The sequence below is a fragment of the Pantherophis guttatus genome, chromosome 6 (assembly GCF_059756535.1).
Source record: "Pantherophis guttatus breed Tessera chromosome 6, ASM5975653v1, whole genome shotgun sequence".
NCBI lineage: Eukaryota > Metazoa > Chordata > Lepidosauria > Squamata > Colubridae > Pantherophis > Pantherophis guttatus.
In genome coordinates this window covers 22,020,015-22,040,073 of record NC_142068.1, presented here as the reverse complement: position 1 = coordinate 22,040,073, position 20,059 = coordinate 22,020,015, and the positions used below count along the sequence as shown (strand labels likewise).

At 35.9% G+C, this 20,059-nt stretch overlaps 1 protein-coding gene across 1 annotated transcript; it reads right to left on the bottom strand.

Annotated features, from left to right (window-relative positions):
* Window positions 1-16,087: 16,087 nt before the first annotated feature.
* On the bottom strand, window positions 16,088-16,571 carry LOC148113050 (acyl-CoA-binding protein-like). The gene has a single exon (XM_087872535.1). The coding sequence runs from the start codon at window positions 16,493-16,495 to the stop codon at window positions 16,229-16,231; it is 267 nt and encodes an 88-aa protein (XP_087728661.1). The 5' UTR covers window positions 16,496-16,571; the 3' UTR covers window positions 16,088-16,228.
* Between the last annotated feature and the right edge of the window lie 3,488 nt (window positions 16,572-20,059).

Below are 20,059 nucleotides of genomic sequence, written 5' to 3'. Positions count from 1 at the left end.
GGGTGAGCTCCCGTTACTTGTCCCAGCTTCTGCCAACCTAGCAGTTCAAAATCACGTAAAAAATACCAGTAGAAAAATAGGGACCATCTTTTTCATTTTAAATAGTTTTTATTGAATATAAATATTAAAAAAGACATACGTAACATATACACAACGAACATTTATACAACATATACACAAAAAGAATATAATTTCTTCTTAAGCATTTTTTCAGAGTGACGTTCTACAATTCTACTTATAATATATTCCTTCACCTTTCTGTAATCTAATAATATTTTTATTACATATATATGTATCAATCGGTAATATATCCCCTATATTTTTTGTATATTTCTAATTTTTAACCAATTATACCAACTATTCCATATTTTATAATAGTCTGATTCTTCTTTTTCTTGTAGTTCTTTGGTTAACCTATCCATTTCAGCGCATTCTAAAATTTTCCCTATTACTTCTGTTTCACTTGGTATTTTTTCTTGTTTCCAATTTCTTGCGTAGATTATTCTTGCAGCAGTTAATATGTGAATTGTAAGATATTTAATATCCTTAGGGTATGATTTGTTAAATATTCCTAATAAAAATGTTTCTGGTTCTTTTTCAATCTGTGTTTTTGTTATTTGTTCCAACCATTTTTTGATGTTAGACCAAAATTTCTTTGCTGCCGGGCATGTCCACCATAAATGATAGAAAGTCCCTTGTGCCTTTTTGCACTTCCAACAAATTGGGCTATTTTTAGGTTGTATTTTTGCCAATCTGGTTGGAGACATATACCACCGATAAAACATTTTCAGTTGGTTTTCCTTGTACGCCGTTGCTTTCGTTAACTTTAGGTTTTCCTGCCAGAACTTTTCCCATTTTTCCAAAGGTATTGTGTGTTTGATATTTTGAGCCCACTTAATCATTGTTTCTTTGACTGTCTCTTCTTCCAATTTATAGCGTAGGAGAAATTTATAAATTCTACTAATTAATTTATTTTCTGAATCTAATATAATTTTATCTATTTCTTGTTTTTGATTGTAAATTTCATATGTTTTTATATGCTCTCTATATTTAGATTGTATTTGAGTGTAAGTCCACCAGTCTATTCCTCTGTGTAAATCTGTCTCCAATTGTTGTTTTGTCTTTAGTTTGCCTTGATAGTCAATTATATCTTTATATCTAATTATTTTTGTCTTATCTGTTAAATTTGGGTGTCTAATTGATTCCGCCGGTGCTAGCCAATTTGGTATCTTCATATAATGTTGTTTTTTAATTTTAAGCCAAATTTGTAATAGTGAGTTCCTTATTGTATGTGTTTTAAAATATGAATGTGTTTTGTATTTCTCATCCCACATAAAGGAGTGCCAGCCAGTTTGAAGTTCGTGTCCCTCAATTGTTAAAGTTCTAGAGTCCTTTAATTCTATCCAATCTTTGACCCACGATAGTACTGCTGCTTGGTAGTATATCTCCCAGTCAGGGAGTGCAGCTCCTCCTCTATCTTTTGTATCCTGAAGCAGTTTAAATTTTATTCGTGGCCTTTTCCCTTGCCAAATAAATTTAGATGTTATTTTATTCAGCTTTTCAAAAAACGGTTTATCTATTTTAATTGGGGTGACCTGAAACAAATATAGAAATTTAGGTAATATAATCATTTTGATAGCCGAAATTCTTCCTAGGAATGAAATGTGTAAATTTTCCCATTTTTCTAAATCTTTCTTTGTTTGTTCTAGTAATTTATCATAATTATTTTCTTTAATTGCTGATGTTCTTGTGGATAAGCAGATTCCTAGATATTTTATTTTTGTTGTTGTTTGAATTTGTATATTATCTATCAAATCTTTTGTTTGGATTTCCGTAAGGTTTTTAACAATTAGCTTCGATTTATTCTTATTAATTTTTAGTCCAGCCACTTCTCCAAATTCTTCTATTTTTTGAAACAAATTAGGTATAGATTCCATAGGATTTTCTGTCAAAAACACTAAGTCATCAGCAAAGGCTTGAACTTTGTATTCTTCTCTATTAATCCTTAAACCTTCAATTCCTTGATCTTCTCTAATTTTTTTCAACAGGGTTTACAATGATAGAATATATAGTAAGGGGGAAAGTGGACAGCCTTGTCTAACTCCTTTTGTTATATTAAATTTGTCTGTTATATCATCATTCATAATTATCCTTGCTGATTGCTTGGTATAGATTTCTGCTATAATTTTCCCAAATTTTTCCCCAATTTGCATATTTTGTAGTTGTTCAATCATAAATTTCCAATTTTGGTTATCAAAGGCCTTTTGGGCGTCAAGAAAAACCAACACTGCCTGCTTCTCCGGGTGAGATTCATAGTATTCTAAAGCATTAAGTATTATTCTCATGTTGTTCTTTATTTGGCGTCCCGGCAGAAATCCATTTTGGTCTGGGTGTATATATGTATTTAATACTAATTTAATTCTTTCTGCCAAGATTGCTGCAAATATTTTGTAATCGGCATTCAATAATGAAATAGGTCTATAGTTTTGTATTAACTGGAGATCTGTGTCTTCTTTTGGAATGATTGTTATTATGGCTTCTGTCCATGAATTTGGTATCTTGGCTTTCTCCATAGCTTCATTATATAATCGCAACATATTCTCTCCCAATACTTCTTGCATTGTTTTATATATTTCTACCGGTAGCCCGTCAGGACCCGGTGTTTTATTGTTTTTTTGCTTTTTCAGTACTTCGTCTAGTTCTAATTTGGTTATTGGCCTATTGAGAGTAATTCTTTGTTCTTCTGTGATTTTTGGCATTCCTGATTTCTCTATGTACTGTTTTATTTTATCTTCCTCTATTTTCCCCTGATTATATAGATTCGCATAAAATTTCTTAATAATATCTTTTTTGGCCTCTTTACTATGTTGAATTTCTCCTTTATCATCTTTCAATTGGTATATCATTCTTTTTTTCTGTTCTTTTTTCAGTTTATAGGCTAGCCATCTGCCCGTTTTATTTGCGTGCTCAAAATAGTTTTGTTTCGCCATTTTTATTTTTTGGGCTAGTTCTATTTGGTTTATCAAATTCAATTTATGCTTAATCATTTCCCATTCTTCTCTTATTGTTTTGTTCTGGGGCTTTTCCTGGAGTTTTTGTTCTATTTGTTTTAGGTCTTTCTCTAATTTATCTAATTGTTTTTTCTTCTCTTTATTCTTTTTCCTCGTATATGCTATTACTAGGCCCCTTATATATGCTTTTAAAGTATCCCATGTGTTTTGTAAAGAGGTTTCCTCTATTTTATTTATCTGAAAGAATATTTTTACTTCCTTTTCTAACATCAAATTAAATTCTTTTTCTTTACATAATCTTTGGTTCATTGTCTATCTCTTACGTCTTCTTTCCCCTTTCCAGTTTATGAATAGTGGATTGTGGTCTGCCCATTGGTTTGTGCCTATCTCAATTTTTTCTACTTCTGTTTTGATACTTGGGGTCATCCATGCCATGTCCAATCTTGACCAGGAGTTATGCGGATGGGAGTAAAAGGTGTATTGGGCCTCTTCTTCATGTGTTTCCCTCCATACGTCTGCCAAGTTTAGTTCTTCAGCCATAGTAAAGAATTCTTTTGGAAGTATTTCTTTTTTCTTTTGTTTTTTTTCCCCAGTTTTGTAGTCTTTCTTTGCATTTACTATTGCATTATAATCCCCTATTACACAAATATCATCATATTCTAATTCTGCTAATTTTATATGTAGGTCTTTAAAAAAAACCTGTAGTTTTTGGTTAGGTGCATAAATCCCTACAATTAACATTTTCCTTTTTCCTATTTCTAATTCAACCATCACCACTCTACCTTGTTCATCGGTATAAACTAGTTTAGATTGTATTTTTTCTTTTACGTAAATCACTACTCCTTTTTTCTTTTTTGGGGCCAGAGATAAATATAATTTTCCTAATTTGGGGTTTTCTAGGATTTTTTGATAATCTTTTTGAATGTGTACTTCTTGCAGACATATTACATCTGCTTCTAATTTTCGTAATTTTGTGAAAATTTGATTCCTTTTCTTTGGGGCATTTAAGCCATTAATGTTTACCGAAAAGAGTTTGATCTGTTCATCCATTGCCTATTATATCTGTTTTTTGGTGTTTCTTGTTTCCATCCATTCTCTAGGTTTTGCACCTTCTCTCTGTTCTCTCTCTTTTTCTTGCCTCTGTCTTATTTCTTTTTCTTCCTTTGTTTCTGTTGGTTCTTCTTCTTGACTTTTACTATCTGTTTCCTCCTTACTTTCCTGTTCTACTTCTAGTCTAAAATGTGTGTTATGAAATTCTCTTGCCTTTTCTAGAGTATCTATTTTATATCTTTTGTCTTCCCACGTAATTAAGATCCCCTCTATTGGCAACCATCTATACATTATCTTGTATTTGATCAGTAGTTGTGTTAAAAACTGATATTGTTGTCGTAGATTTCTTACTCTTCGGGGTATCTGTTTTAAAATTATAATTTCTTTTCCATTATAGATCACCGTTTCTTCTCTAGATTTCTTATAGGCTTCATCTCGGATTGATTTTTTAAAAAATTTAACATGGACTTCTCTCGCCAATCTGTGTCTTCTTATATAATTTGTTTGTACACGATAAGTTTCTTCCAATTGTCCTTTTATTTCTTCTGGCTCTTTTTGTATCATTCCTGCAATAATCTCCACCATCTTTCCTTCTAAGTCCTCATTTTTTTCTTCTGGGACATTTTGAAAACGCAAGAAGTATGAGGTCTTTTCCATTTCGAGCATGGCCAAGGAATCTGACATTTCTTTGTTTAGTTGTAGGGTTTTTTGTTCCATTGCTTCTACTTTTAATTCCACGTGATCTATTTTTGTTTCCGTTTTCCTAATTCTCTGTTCATTTTCTGCTATAGAATTTTGAATGCCCCCAATTTTATCTTTCATGGTCTTAATATCTTCCTTAACTTCTCCTAATTCATTTCTGATCTCTGCATGGAACGTTCTCATTTCTTCCTGATTTTCAGCTATTTTTTCTTGTGTTTGAAGCAGTGTTTCCTGGATCTTTTGAAACATATCTTGTATTACATTAGGTGCCATTTCCAGTTTTTCTTTTTCTTTTTCTTTCCCCATCATGCTGTCTATTGTTTTTTGTTGTGAGGGGGAAGGGGTCATTACTAACGTACTAGTTGTAGGTTTTTTCCCTGTCTTTGTTATGGTGGATGTTGTAGACATTTTTAATATTCGTGTAAAGCTTTCCAACCTTAACATCAATTATTAAGTTATTCCTTAATATCTCTTTTCCCCTCCAAATACTACTTATACACCACACAACTTATATATAGTTATATTATATTATATTGCCAGTTATCCCAATTAAGCAATTAATTCTTGTTCACAGTATAAATCTATTTACTTATCAATCAGGATTTTAATTTAATTTTCTTAATTTTCTAATTAGCAATCTTTTCAGTTACCCCCTTTTTCAATCAGTCTATCTCAGAGATATATAAAAATCAGTCTTTCGCTTTAACAATAATTCCTTGTCTAACTACAATTCCACAATACAATTTATAGCTATAAAAATATTGTCAACTTATATATTTCTTTCAAATATTAAACTTATTAACTAATTAAACAGTTCAAAATTAATAATTCACTTAATTTTTATTTTCTTTAGTCCTTTTTGTCTTCTTGCTTTACCTCTCTCAGTCTGTTCTTTCACAATCATGAAAAACGCAATCTGTGTCGTCTCAGTCTTTTTTTTTTAATTTCTTCTCCCAGTCATCGGATCTCTGCATTCAATTTTCAAATCTCTTTTTTTTTTAAACTTGAGTTCTTATTATCCAAAGTTATTTGTAAATCCAGAGTTCGAAATCCCGACAGATCTTCTGTATCCGTGAAATTCACCACTTAGTCCGGTATTTCAGTCTCTGTATTCGGTTTCCAATGTTTGGGGTTTGAATCAGTTATAATTCCCAAGATCAAACAGCTTGTCTCTATATCCACAAAGTCCACAGGCTGCTCCCTTTGATCAGCTGTAAAAGTCCACAGTCAGACCGCTTCGAGCGCTATTTCTCCTTTTCTTATATTTGCTTAGTCATTCTATGGGATTCTCTCTTCCGCGCTATAATTATTCCCCCTTTTTTCCTTCTGCTCTTGTATCGCCGCTGTTGTAACTCACTTGTCTTTCTCTGATTCGCTCGCGCGTCCCATTTGCCGTCTCTGTTGTAGGTGATCTATCTGACAGTCACTCTGATTTGCTTCCACTTTTTGCTTCGATCTAGGCGGGCGCCATCCCTCCTGTCCGCCGATAAGGCCGACTTCTTCTCCATCAATTTAAGAGGTTGATCGCTCGACCTCCCTGATGACAGCGCAACACCAGGGGGCTTCGCGAATTCCTCTTTCGTTTCCCGATCCCTCCAAGTTCGGGAATGCCCCTAAAGAGCAATTAATGAGGAAATTTGGGTTTCAGAGACGGAGCCTCCGTTTCCTCACCCATTCGTGATGACGTCACCGCCGGAAGTCAATAGGGACCATCTTTGGTGGGAAGGTAACAGTGTTCCATACGCCTCTGGCATTTAGTCATGCCAGCCACACAACCACGGAGACGTCTTCACACAGTGCTGACTCTTCGGCTTTGAAATGGGGATGAGCCCCGTCCCCTAGAGTCGGGAACGACTAGCACATATGTGTGAGGGGAACCTTTACCTTACCTTTCCCTTTTTACATGTAGGAATAGAAAATTCTTTATTGATAAACTTGTATTCTAACAAGTCCTTATTTAGATACCTTGATTACTTTTAACTGTGTGCTTTTCAGAAGTTATAGGCATAATATTTCACTGGACAGTGTTTTTAAAACAAGCAGCCAACAAGTAACAAAGCCTTTCATTCCATCAAGAGTGCTGATGTTTGGAGGTGTGTGTGTGATATTTCTATCATTATAGAAATCAGAACAAGCACAGGAAGATAATAGGCAACATTACCTAGAAGGCCAGAAAGAGATGAAATAAAAGATTGAGACAGTCGGGAGTATAGATGGTACTCCAGAAAAAGGACACAGTTATATAAAATATTATATTGATTTAATGACATTACTGTCCAAGACTTGTAAGCGAGATGAAATCTATTTATGTGCTAATAATGCATTCTAGGTTTTTTATACATGGTCCTTAGCTATTTCATCCAGAAAACTAGGTATCATTCTATAACATTATTCTTTTTATTTTTACATATGAAACAATACTATACTTATGCACTACTATAATTTAGTCAAACTTGTACCTGTGACCACATCCAACTTCACTTGCAATCATTGGCTGCCATTTCTTCATCAAATAAAATAACTTTATGGCCATTTAAATCTTTTGCCCTGCTCAAATCAGAAATAAAAAATAAAAGCAATCCTAACAAATAACTGTCCAATACTTGTTTGAACATATTCATCAACAAAGAATACACCAAATCAGATTGGTTCCATTGTTGAACAGATCATAATGTTGCCTTCCTATAGCTTAATTCCTTATACTTTAATGTATAAATCGGAACATGTTGTGGCTTTCTGCTGTAAATACTGTTTAGTTTAGAATTCCAACTAACTGCCTTCCCAATGCTGAAAATATCTATTTTATTTTATTTTATTTTATTTTATTTTTTATCAATCTTTCCATCTAGCATCGAGTTCTCTGATTATCTTTGTTGCTATTCTCTGGACCTCCTCTGAACTGGTCTGATTTCTTAAAGACTAATGTTGAGAAGTGGACATAGTAGATAAGGTGGGGACCAATACAGAATAAACAAAGACATTTGTTGGTTTGGAAAATATTGTTCTATTGATGCAGCCTAAAATTTTACTGAAGTCATGACATACTGCTGAGTCAGTCAGTTTGTGATTAACTACAATTTCTGTGTCAGTCACTGTTACACCCCATTAAAAACAATGACAAGTTAGTTGTGACTAAAAGTGATTAAATATTTGGATAATGGCTGCAATTCAACACCATTATTACTGGCAATTCAATTCAGAGTTGTTCACTGTTTTCCTGAGTTAATCAAAGTTTTTTTTAAAAGTTACAAGGTCCATTCAAAACTTTCTCCACACAACAGATAAAAAACAACAACATGTCATGATTTAGAATTTAAAACCATCTCATGAACTCACTATAATATGAAGCTTTGTTGCATTATTCATAAAGCAAAAATATATCATGAGTTTGATCATGATGTCAAATAACTTCAAGAAAGAATAATCAACGATATCTGGAAGTATAATGCAGACACCAGTAATTCCCTTGATCCTATTAGCACACTGATATCTTTAAAAGGTTTATTTATTTAAAAGGAATTTGAAACTGACATGCTGTAAAGACATGCTTATTATGGTGAATTTTTCTGAGCCTATAAGTCCATCTGAGATGGAAGAAAGCATCTGCAGGACTTATTTGCCAATTGCTATGGCAGCCATTTTGAAAAAAGACTATCACCCCCATGATCTCCCCCTTACATTTTGTGAAGGGGATATCATTCAATTTTAAAATTCCAAATAGTTCCTTTTCCCAAAGTATTACCTACTTCCTGTCAAAGAAAACTAATTTTCCACAGACAACTTGAAAACTTAGATTCCTCTGATTGTTATTTTTTTTAATTCATTCTAATTTTACACTAATGTTCAACTTAGAAGGCTCAAAGTATTGTTGAACCGCAGTATTTCTTGTAAGAGGCAGATTACATAAAGTCTTCCTTTCATTGATGTACACTTTGATTTATTTGTGAATATAAATCCAATATACTCTTACTTTAATTAAGTGATACTGATGCAGCTTTTTCAGACTGGTCCTCTTTCTCTTATGTTCAACTTCATCTCTTTAGACTGTGTTCATCTAACATGTTTAGACTGGTCATATATCAACTGAATGGATGCCTGGATGCAACATAAGTAATTTGATTAGTGTTAACCTTGGTTAATTATTTGGAATTCTATCTATTAATGTATATAATCATCCATCTCAAATGCATGATTCTGGACAATTTACAAGATTAAATAATGTCAACATACAAGATCTTGACCCTAATGTTTGGGTTTATATTTTTTTAATGCACCATGCAAACTTTGTAGTCAATTTAATGTGTTCTGTGAACCTGCTCATAAATTTTTAAGCCAACATATCATGATGTTTGGGAGTTCCAGGTACTGAAAACCAACATATCTGGAGGCAGAAGATTGAAGTGGAATGCTATGTCTTATTTAATTTTTAAAAGAATGTGTTAAATGATCAGGGAATAGAGTTGCATCAAATACTTTAACCCCCTCAAGCATTGGTGTGCTGTATGATCATGGTTCTGTTGGTGGAGGTTTTCCTAGCAGGCATGAGCAATCAATATAAAGTTGATAGAACATGGAAACCAGAGACTGAAATGCCAAAATTGGAAATGTTAAAGAGGAAAAAATGTTAGACTATATGTCCTAAGAAACAGAAATGAATGAGAAGAGTAATTGATCAATTTACGCCAATCAAATTATTTCCTCATTGGTAACATCATCTTGACACCTATATACATGGGCATCACTAGGATGGAATATACAGAAATTGAGTGGATTTTATTATTGACAAAGGACATGGAAGACAGCAGAATGAAATAATGAGACTTATATTAAATATAAAGAGCATCCCAAAGAAAATAACTATAACCAGTCTTCAAAGAAATAGGGATAGCTTCTGTCTTTTTATATTGAATAACAATAGTAAGGGAACTAGTAGCCAAGCAATATATCTCAGACTAGCACTTGGCAGACTAGCAATGAAAGCCTTGGAAAATGTATTCATGTGCCATGCCATATTATTACGTACAACTATCAGAATCATGTGGGAAGTAGTTTTCCTTTTTACACTTTATGGAAGCAAAAACGTAGCTTTGAAGAAGTAGGATAGAAAGTATATGCACCCTTCTGAATTTGGATATTAAAGAAGACATCTTAGAATACCATAGATAGCCAACCAAACAAATGGAGCATAGGACAAATCAATGCAGAGTTCTCACTCAAGGCATGCATGACCACGTTTAAATAATAATATTTTGAACACATTATACAAAGAATTAACTTTTCAGCAATTTTCAGCCAGAGGGAGGGAGGGAAGGAGGGAGGGAGGAAGGAAGGAAGTGAGGAAGGAAGGAAGGAAGGAAGGAAGGAAGGAAGGAAGGAAGGAAGGAAGGAAGGAAGGAAGGAAGGAATTTGATGGACTAAATTACAGGAATGATGGGTGCACCATTGGAAGACCTGAAGGACCAAGCTGGTGACATTATTTCATCCTAGAAAAAATATATTTATGTGGCTACCATGATTAGGTGACTTGATGGCACATAACCAATTAATCAAATATATATGTCAGTGTCAAAGAGCAATACACTCTTTTTTTGTCATACAGGGGGGGAATTAAGAGTAATATCATCAGCCATCTTTTTGTCTGGTCTTTAAACATTTAAAACATTTAAGAAAATGAAAGGAAACAATCCGTGTAGCTCTGAACCATTAATCATGGTCAAAATAAATATTTATTAATGTGTTTTTTTTCTTTCCTCACAAAATTGTTATTGTTGTGATTGTCATGGGGATGGTGTTGGGAATAGTGGCTTCAGGAAGCTTTATCTACAATACTATCTGTAGATTAAGCTTTCTAAAAAACAGCAGGAAAGAGGGAATTCATCAGGACTGTATGTCAAATACATGCTTGGTTTAGTAGCCATGACATGATGAATTGCCTGTCCACAGGGAGGTCTTATCTTACAGCTCTAGCGATAGAAGGGAACAGATGGATCTTCCATTGTCCTAATCTGATTGCAGAAATTACATACAAAAAATATCTAGATATGGGGATGATATTAATACAGCTCTCCTTTGAATAAACTGACTTAAGTCTCTCTTTACAACCAAGGGGCAAAGCAGAATGCTATTAGCTTTCCATTTTTGCACTTCTCTGAATAAAAATGAATACCGAAATACATGCATTTGGGAAACTGTACACAAAAAGCTCTCCCTTGTGTGCATATTAGGAAACAGTGTATAACAAGCATATGAAATTTTATGCAGATTAAAACTAGTCATTTTGTGCTGAAACAGCACAGAATAAACTTTTGGTTGGGAAAAAATGATATTTATAGAAAGTGAAAAAAGCAGATTCACTTATCCCAGGCATGTTATGGAATTGTTCAAATAAACTATATTTTGCCGGTATGCAAAATGCCAAGTAGTATAAGAATTGAGATTTCACCAGGGAATGGAATCATCATCATCATCATCATCATCATCATCATCATCATCATCATCATCATCATTATCACCACCAACAACAATAAAGTTATTATTATTATTATTTAAATAGTATACACAGCAAACGAGATGACCATGCTGGATTTCGTATCCCAAATCACTAGTCCAACAGTTCCCAAGCGTTTAGGACTGCGTGATGTAATGGCGGATTATGCAAGCAGATCCCAGTAAAGTGGCCTTCTGCAGCTGACCAATGGTGATCTTGTCAGCACCAATTGTTTTTAAGTGCTTGCCTAGGTTTTTAGGCACAGCACCCAGTGTGCCGAGTACCATTATTATTATTATTATTATTATTATTATTATTATTATTATTATTATTATTATTTAATCTTTAGTGAGATTCACAGCCTTTGAGGCTGGTTAATAGCTCAGCAGCTCGAGTCCTAACCAAGGACCTAGGAACTGTTAAGGTATCGTCGGAGGATATAAGCTGTTCTGAGTTGTTGTTATTGTTGTTGTTGTTGTTGTTGTTGTTATTATTATTATTATTATTATTATTATTATTATTACTTTTCTGTTTATGTAAATAATCATGTTATATTGCAACATTACATTAAAATATAGAATAAAACAATGACAAAGCTGGGAAAATTAAAATCAAGACTGATATAATCAGTTTAATAATTAGAAATTTGAGAAAGATAAGTCATTTCCTAAAATAGTGCAAGATAACCCAAACATGTCTCCCTAGGGCAGTGATGGTTAACCTTTTCGGCACCGAGTGCCAAAACTGGAGCATGTGTGGGTGCCAGAGTACAAGAACCTGGAAGAGAGCAGCTGGCTGGTACAGAGATAAGAGCTCTGATAGCGCAGCAGACTAAAGCACTGTTATTAACATCAGCTGCCTGCAATTACTGCAAGTTCAAATCTCACCAGGCTCAAGGTTGACTCAGCCTTCCATCCTTTCTAAGGTAGGTAAAATGAAGACCCAGATTGTGGGGGCAATAAGCTGACTTTGTATAAATATACAAAAGTATGAAGGCTATTGCTTAATGCATTGTAAGCCTCCCTGAGTCTCTGGAGAAGGGTGGCATATAAATCAAATTTAAAAAAAATGCTGCTCTTCCGGGTTCCGGTGTGCACATGCACACCCTCTCTGTGGGCACACATGCTGTCGCCAGCTGCTCTTCTGGGTTCTGGTGCACTCATATACACTGGACAGCTGGACCAGCCTTCTTCTGTATGGTTTGCAGTCTATAAAATGCTTTCCCCAGGGCCATGATGGCGAACCTTGGGCACGCATGCCAGAAGTAGCACGCAGAGCCATCTCTGTGGGCAGGCACACCGTCACCAGATGGTCTTCCAGGTTCTGTTGTATGCGCATGCCGGAACCTGTGTTCTGCCCCAGCTACAGACCCCAAAGAACACAGCACACACAAAGTCTGTACCAAACTTAAATTTACTAAAATAACCAACAAAGACTGTTAATAAACTTTCTTAACAGCCTACAAGAAACCAAAGATAAAGTAATCACAATCTTACTAAGGTTGGCAGAAAGCCCAGAAGCAATTTTGCAGAGAATCCAGACGTGAAGGAGAATGAACTAAAGTTGTTCCCCTCAAATTGCTTCAGTCAGCGTTCCTCCTTAAATAGGCTAAGGAAGTAGCCAATTAGCCCCAAGCCTTATTCTCGAGGAGACCTCCTCCTGAGGAGCCACTCCTGCTTTTTGGCAGCTCTGAGCGCCCGTGCATTGAGAAGAGGCTCCTCCTCTTTGTCCTCTTCACTTAAAGGAGCTTCTGGAGGTTCTGAAGGCCCTGGCTGAATCCCTGCATCTGACACCACATTTTCTCTAGCCTCCTCATTGTCTGACTCGGGTGCCAGCTGCATAGGCTGTTGGCGCAACACCACACCAGCCTCCTTGGTGTCAGAATCAGCTACAATCCGCACAGGCTGCTAACGGGCCACAACAACTTGGAAGAACAGCTGGTGATGGCACACATACTACAGGGGGGGCTCTGACTGCCATCACAGCCCTAAGGAAAGCATTTTATAGACTGCAAACCATACAGAAGAAGGCTGTCTCCAGGTAACAAATAATTAGAGTTCTGATAATAGGGGCTTCTTCAAAAAGGGTTTACTGTTGAACTATTCATTGGCATCCTTCAGTCTCAAGAGACTATGGTATCGTGCTCTGGAAAGAGGTTCTAAAACAGCATCTAGTGTGACTAATAAGGCCAATTCGAGAGTGGCAATCCCTTCCACACTGAGGGCAGATACATTCTGTCCCCTACCCAGCACCCAGATTTCTCTGGTTCCGGGACTGCCTCTTTGCCTCAGCCTGCCGAACAAGTGTCTCTTCGAATTGGAGAAGGCCATGCTGCATCTTTAGCCTCCAAGATGAACGATTGGAGGTCAAGATTTCTCAGTTGTTAATGTCCATTCCCAGGGCCTTTAGGTCTCTCTTGCAGATATTCTTATACTGCAGCTGTGGTCGCCTTCCACTAATTCTCCATACAGGAGATCTTTCGGAATCTGACCATCAGTCATTCTCACGACTGGCTGTTGAACTAAGTAGGTGGAGTAACTTCAGTAAGTAACTGAAGATGGCTCCCCAGTCAACTTTTAAATGTTTAATATTTTAAACTCTGGCTGGTAGGCATCGGGAGTGAGTGTAGATCTTTTTAAACATATCTTTGTACTTTGCAATACAGCATGCTCTTTATCATATAATTTACCAGGGCCACCTACTGCAAATGTAGTGGCAGCTTTGGTCAAGTAGCAAATGGTGTAAATCCTCACTCAGCTATCAAACAATAGTGTCTTAGAACTAAAATCTAGATGATGACCAGAACTACAAATAAACAGTGCAGATCCAATCTGTCAGAAGCCAGTCATTGGTTAGAAAATTGCTGCCTAACTTAGTATAACATTTCTGAAGAATCATTTCCACTGGTTAACTATCCTATATGGCTATCATACAGTGGTGGAATGTAAAATTTGTTACTACTGGTTCTGTGGGCATGGCTTGGTGGTAGTGGGGTAATGTGACTGAGTGGGCATGGCTAACTTTTTTTTTTTTACTTTTAAAAGCATTTTTTCTACAAAAATGATTTTGTAAAAGCATTTAAAATGCTTTTAAACGTCTTTGATGATCAGGCAACTCAGCTGGGATTGTCAGATGCTTTTAAAAGCATTTTCTTTTTCTATAACTTCTTCGGCTGAATCCCAGCTAAGCCGTGCAATCATCAGAGACTTTTTTTTTTTACTTTTAAAAGCATTTTGGCTGAAGAGGTTGTAGAAAAAATGCTTTTAAAAGTAAAAAAAACCCCAGCCTCTGATGATTGCGCAGCTCGCTGGGCATGGGGGGGGGCAGGGATTTTTGCTAGCGGTTCTCCGAACCACCCACCGCCATCGCTACTGGATCGGGCGATCCAGTCCAAACCAGGAGCATTTCACTCCTGCTATCATCTCTTCTAGGCAGTGTCTTTTTCTTTATGGATATCATGTACAGAAGCACTTGTAATCATGTGAATTGAAGCACAATGGTCACTCCTACGCTTTGAAGAATAGTACTGTTTCCATTTGGTCCTTCACTTAGAAAATATGCTTTGATCAACAACTGATTGAACCAAAGTGCCCCTTTGAAGTTCTCCTCAGTTGCCTGCTACTACTGATCCTAATGAGTTACATGGACCAATAATCCTTGAAGCAGGGGTGAAATTCAGCAGGTTCTGACAGGTTCTGGAGAATCGGTAGCGGAAATTTTGCATAGTTCAGAGAACCAGCAAGTACCACCTCTGGCTGGCCCCAGAGTAGTGTGGGAATGGAGACTTTGTAATATCCTTCCCCCAGGAGTGGAGAGGAAATGGAGATTTTGCAGTATCCTTCCCCTGGAGTGGGATGGGAATGGAGATTTTGCAGTATCCTTCCTCTGCCACACTCTCTAAATCACACCATGCCCACCAAGTCACGCCCACAGAACTGGTAGGAAAAAAAAAATGAATTCTACCACTGTCTTGAAGGTATAGACATTTTCCTAAGTGCTGAACTTTTCTAGTTGATAGATTAAATAAAAATATATTTCATTTCTGTGTTGCAAGTCTCCTGCAAATTGGAACTTTCTCTTTCCCCCTCTCTCTCCCTCTCTTTTTGCAAAAAGAGCATTAGTTCAAAGTCTTCAAAGAAAAACCAGAAATTCCAGTTGTCTCTTGAAAAGGACAACCATGATTGGGATAACTGAAAATATCATAGACATTAGCTTAATGGAAGATAAAGTTACAAACAATATTGTTTGTAACTTTACATTGTGTTAACTATCTTACATTGTAAGATAGTTAACACTAGGAGAAAACAGGCAAACAAAGTTTCTAAGCAAAAAAAAAAAAAAGCTATACAGCAACCCAGATTGTTTTTAAATTATCTCTATGGATTTGTCTTTTTATGAATTTGAATTTTAGATGTTTGCTTTTAAACTTTATATTAATGTATAGTAATTTTACTGAGTCTACCATGCATTTTCTTTTAAACTGCTGATTGTAGAATGAGAGGGTAAAATGGTTTCACTTTAATGTCAACGAAGACTTCTCTTCTCATCTGTTTCTAATTTCTTTCTTTGGAATCCCTGATGTGCAAGGAAGAACATTTTTTCCCTTGATGCTGTTTCTCTTACATTTTAACCTAAAGCCTCCTCATATATTTACATATGTATACAAGATGGATCACATCCAAAAGTTGCCATGTTACCTTTGGATCTGGCCTTTGACAACTAAATGCTCACTGGGAATCTTTACAAGTTTTAATAAATCCCTGGTTTATTTCTCGTTTACTAACATACACTTCCTTTTTTTTTTTTTTTACCAATCAGTTGAACACTGACTGGGTATTTTTATTCTATAAACCATTAGAAGAAAAATGTACACTGCTATTCAAAAGTGGCAAATGTTTGGCACTGTTGGTAGTACTGTGTGCTATACAATTTAAGTATCCATATTGTTAGTAAAGCATATTTTCATTCAGGCAGGAGTTCATTGCATTCCATATTTCTCCTTCAACTCGTTAACTTTGGCTATATATATTTTGATTGCTTCTTCTTTGGACATACCTTTTAATTTATTCCAGGAGTCCCACTTCGCTTTGCCTTTTAAATCAAACATTCCAGGGCGTTCTGTATTTACATCTCCAACTGTAACTTGCTTAAAGTGGCCGTAGAGATCCAGCAATTCTTGATCTGATGGCTGTGTCTTCAGCTTCTTAACTTCTTCAGCTGCTTTATCAAACTCTGCCTGCGTCATAATTGCAAGATAGTCGACAGGAACGAGAAAAAGACCGAAGACCGCCTAAAACTAGTGAGAACGCGCTTCCCCTTTGCGTACTAACATACACTTCCATTAGATACAAGTGATATATCATGATCACAGACATCATAAATACATTCATCATGAATCATAATATATCATAAATACATTCATCACGAATGTATATGTAATATGGGGGAACATAATTCTGTTTTTTAATTATTATGTTTCCTATAGTTGTGGTTGTGGACCTTTTCAAAGGGAAGGATGTCACTTTAATGTTTGCTTACACAGATTTGTGTTACATTTCAAAGTTTTTCTCCCCAAAATGCCTTTCAAATAAAAGATGTGGGATTTACTTAGTTATAAGCTTTGGACTGATGTCATCTAAGTTAGAATGCATTCTGCACTTCTATGACCAATTGGACAGGTAAGACAGCCTACTATGTGCATGGTAGAGGCAATATTTGGCAGCATAGAGGAAATGTTTAGAAAGAGGTTTTATGAATTCCAGCACAAGTCAATACTGGAGCACAAGTACATCCAAAGAAAGATTGTGTGTGTGGTAGGATTTTTAAAAAACTGTTCTTGCTTTCATTTTCTTCTGATAACAATTACCTTTTTCCAATTCACATTATTATTGTTAGAAGTTACTTACTTATTTATTTATTTATTTTGTTTGTTATCCCTTCTTGCTGCCAACTGACTTTACATTTATATTTTGAACATAGTCTTAGGTGTATTTTTTTCCCCTGTCAGGATGATGGTAACAGAATAACAGAATTTGAAGGGACTTTGGAGGTCTTCTAGTCCACCCCGACCCCCTGCTCAAATAGGAAACCCTGTATCATTCAGAGAAATAGCTGTCCAATCTCTTTTTTAAAAAAAACCAGTGTTGGAACAACACACAACTTCTGGAGGCAATCCAATGATCAATTATTCTAACTGCCAGAAAATTTATCCTTATTTCTAGGTTTCTTCTCTCCTTCATTTTTTTTTCATCCATTGCTTCTTGTCCTGCCTTTTCTGTCAATAATCATCTTTGTTCGCAGTACAACTGAGAAATCATATATTTCTTTCTTTCATAAAACATGTTTAACCTAGTTACTGAATTAACTCATTTACACAACAATGTGTACACACATATACAATAACCTGTAAACTGGTTTGTAAATTTTAGCAAATCCAGCAACTTCATCTTATCACTGTACCATTCCTTCTGGTGCTCTGAGAGAAGGAAGAAAATATGGCAAAATACCGCATTTGTACTTTATCCTCTAACTTACATATAGACCCAGGTCAATGGCATCATTTAAAGGGATTGCCATATTAGTCATTTAAGTTAGTATTGAAAATAAACAAACACAGAAATGTTATCCTTTTTTATTTTCCTCACTGTTCTATTTACTGATAAAACAATTAAATTTGATTTTTTTAGCTGGGTATAAACTACTAGTAGAGGTCCCTCTAGACCAGTGATGGCGAACCTATGGCACATGTGCCAGAGGTGGCATGCAGCACCCTCTCTGTCGGGATGCGAGCCGTCGCCCCAGCTCAGGTCCGCCATACATGCACGTGTGCCTCCCTCCGGCCAGCTGGTCTTTGGGTCTCTGCTGCACATACGTGGATGATGGGTGAGGAGGCACATGTGGGAGGCTGTGCACACATGCTTGGGGGTGGGGTGCATGTGTGGGGTGTGCATGCATGCATGGGTGGCACATGCATGGGGGCCATGCATATTGCATTTTGGGGGTTCGGGTGCTTGCACGGGCACATTCGCACCCGTGCATGGGTGCTTTGGGCATTTGGTCCGGAAAAGGTTTGCCATCACTGCTTTAGACTATGCATTATTTATGCCATATGTTGTAACAAATATACTTTTAAAAAAGCTGTTATAGATTCAGATATAAAACATTTCTAGTAGCCTTTTCCAATGCAAACATTGGGTTTCTTATGCAAACCATTGCACTTCTGACATCATTTAAAGTATATGGAATCTTCTAGGATATATATGACATATAGGAATGCATGTGTTATATTTTATAAGAAATAAATTAATAATGGGAAAGGATCAATTTGAAATGAATGAGTGTCTACAATACAATAACATGTAGTGAAATATTTACCTGGGATGTGATGCAATGAAGATTATGTCATACTTCCTAAAGAAGGGTTGTTTATTCACTGAGAATTAAACTGCAAAAAAGTATTAAAGCTGTAAAAAAGTATGAATGTAAATGTGCAATACATGTATACTTGGACAATACATTTATACTTGGAAAACCTAGTTAATGGGTTTAATTGGATTTAACTCATGTGTGTATTGATTATAGATCTCTCTATATTTGCAGACATGCTTCCTATTTTTCCCATAACAAGAGGTGAAGTCAATTAGGCTGAGAGAGAATGATTGACCCAAAATCACCCAACCTTTCATATCTAAGGGAAAACTAGAACTCAGGGTTGTTGTTGTTGTTTTAATTTCTAGTCCACCGTTCACTTACTCATTCATTTTCTCTTTCTCCCTCTCTCTTTCTAAAGAGGGGCGGTTTCTTGTAAATTGGCCTGTCTTACAGAACTGTTAATGAACAAAAGTAAAACATCAATTGTTTTAAGAATACTGAACAATCTTGCAGAAATGCTATCTAAGGACTTCATTTAAATACCACATCTAAGAACTTGCTTGCTTAACCACTTAACTGTGTCCATATGGGAACAGGAGAAATATTAAAAGCATTTGATATTACACACACAAAACAAAACAAAACATAAACCACACACTCCCCTAAAAGAAGCAAATGAAATATTCCATAGAGTTCTAGGGAATCAAACTGATATGATATGCTAAAATGAATTCCACTGTGGCAGAAGTTAATAGTGTTCATCATTTTCTGATGAATATTTAGGAAAGTTGCAAACAAACTAACAAAACATAATTAAATGCTAGTTGTGGAGAAAAAGCAAGCTTTGGAAAAATTTCTTTAGGAAAGCATCCCATCTGGCAGTGGTGAAATCCAATTTTTTTTACTACTGGTTCTGTGGGCGTGGCTTGGTGGGCATGACAGGAGAAGGATACTGCAAAATCTCCATTCCCACCCCACTCCAGGGGAAGGATGCTGCAAGATTCCCATTCCCTCCCCACTCCTGGGGGAAGAATATTGCAAAATCTCTATTCCCACCCCATTCTGGGGCCAGCCAGAGGTGGTATTTGCCAGTTCTCCGAACTGCTCAAAATTTTCGCTACCAGTTCTCCAAAATGCTCAAAATTTCCACTACCGGTTCTCCAAAACCTGGCAGAACCTGCTGGATTTCACCCCTGCATCTGGGTAATTGTGTGTTTTACAAATGTGATAGGAGAGAGAGGGGGGGGGAGAGGGAGAGAGGGAGGGAGAGGGAGAGAGAACATACATACAAAAGTCATAGGTAAATCTAAATTTAAGGATCAGATTAAGAAATAAATCACACACCTGAGTATCATCTCAACTAATGCAGATTCTAATGTGTAATCTATATATATATATATAAAAGCTAAATACCACTCATTCATCATGAAATCTCCAG

Coding starts and splice junctions, on each gene's coding strand:
- LOC148113050 (XM_087872535.1), bottom strand. CDS start 16,495: ATGACGCAGGCAGAGTTTGATAAAGCAGCTGAAGAAGTTAAGAAGCTG.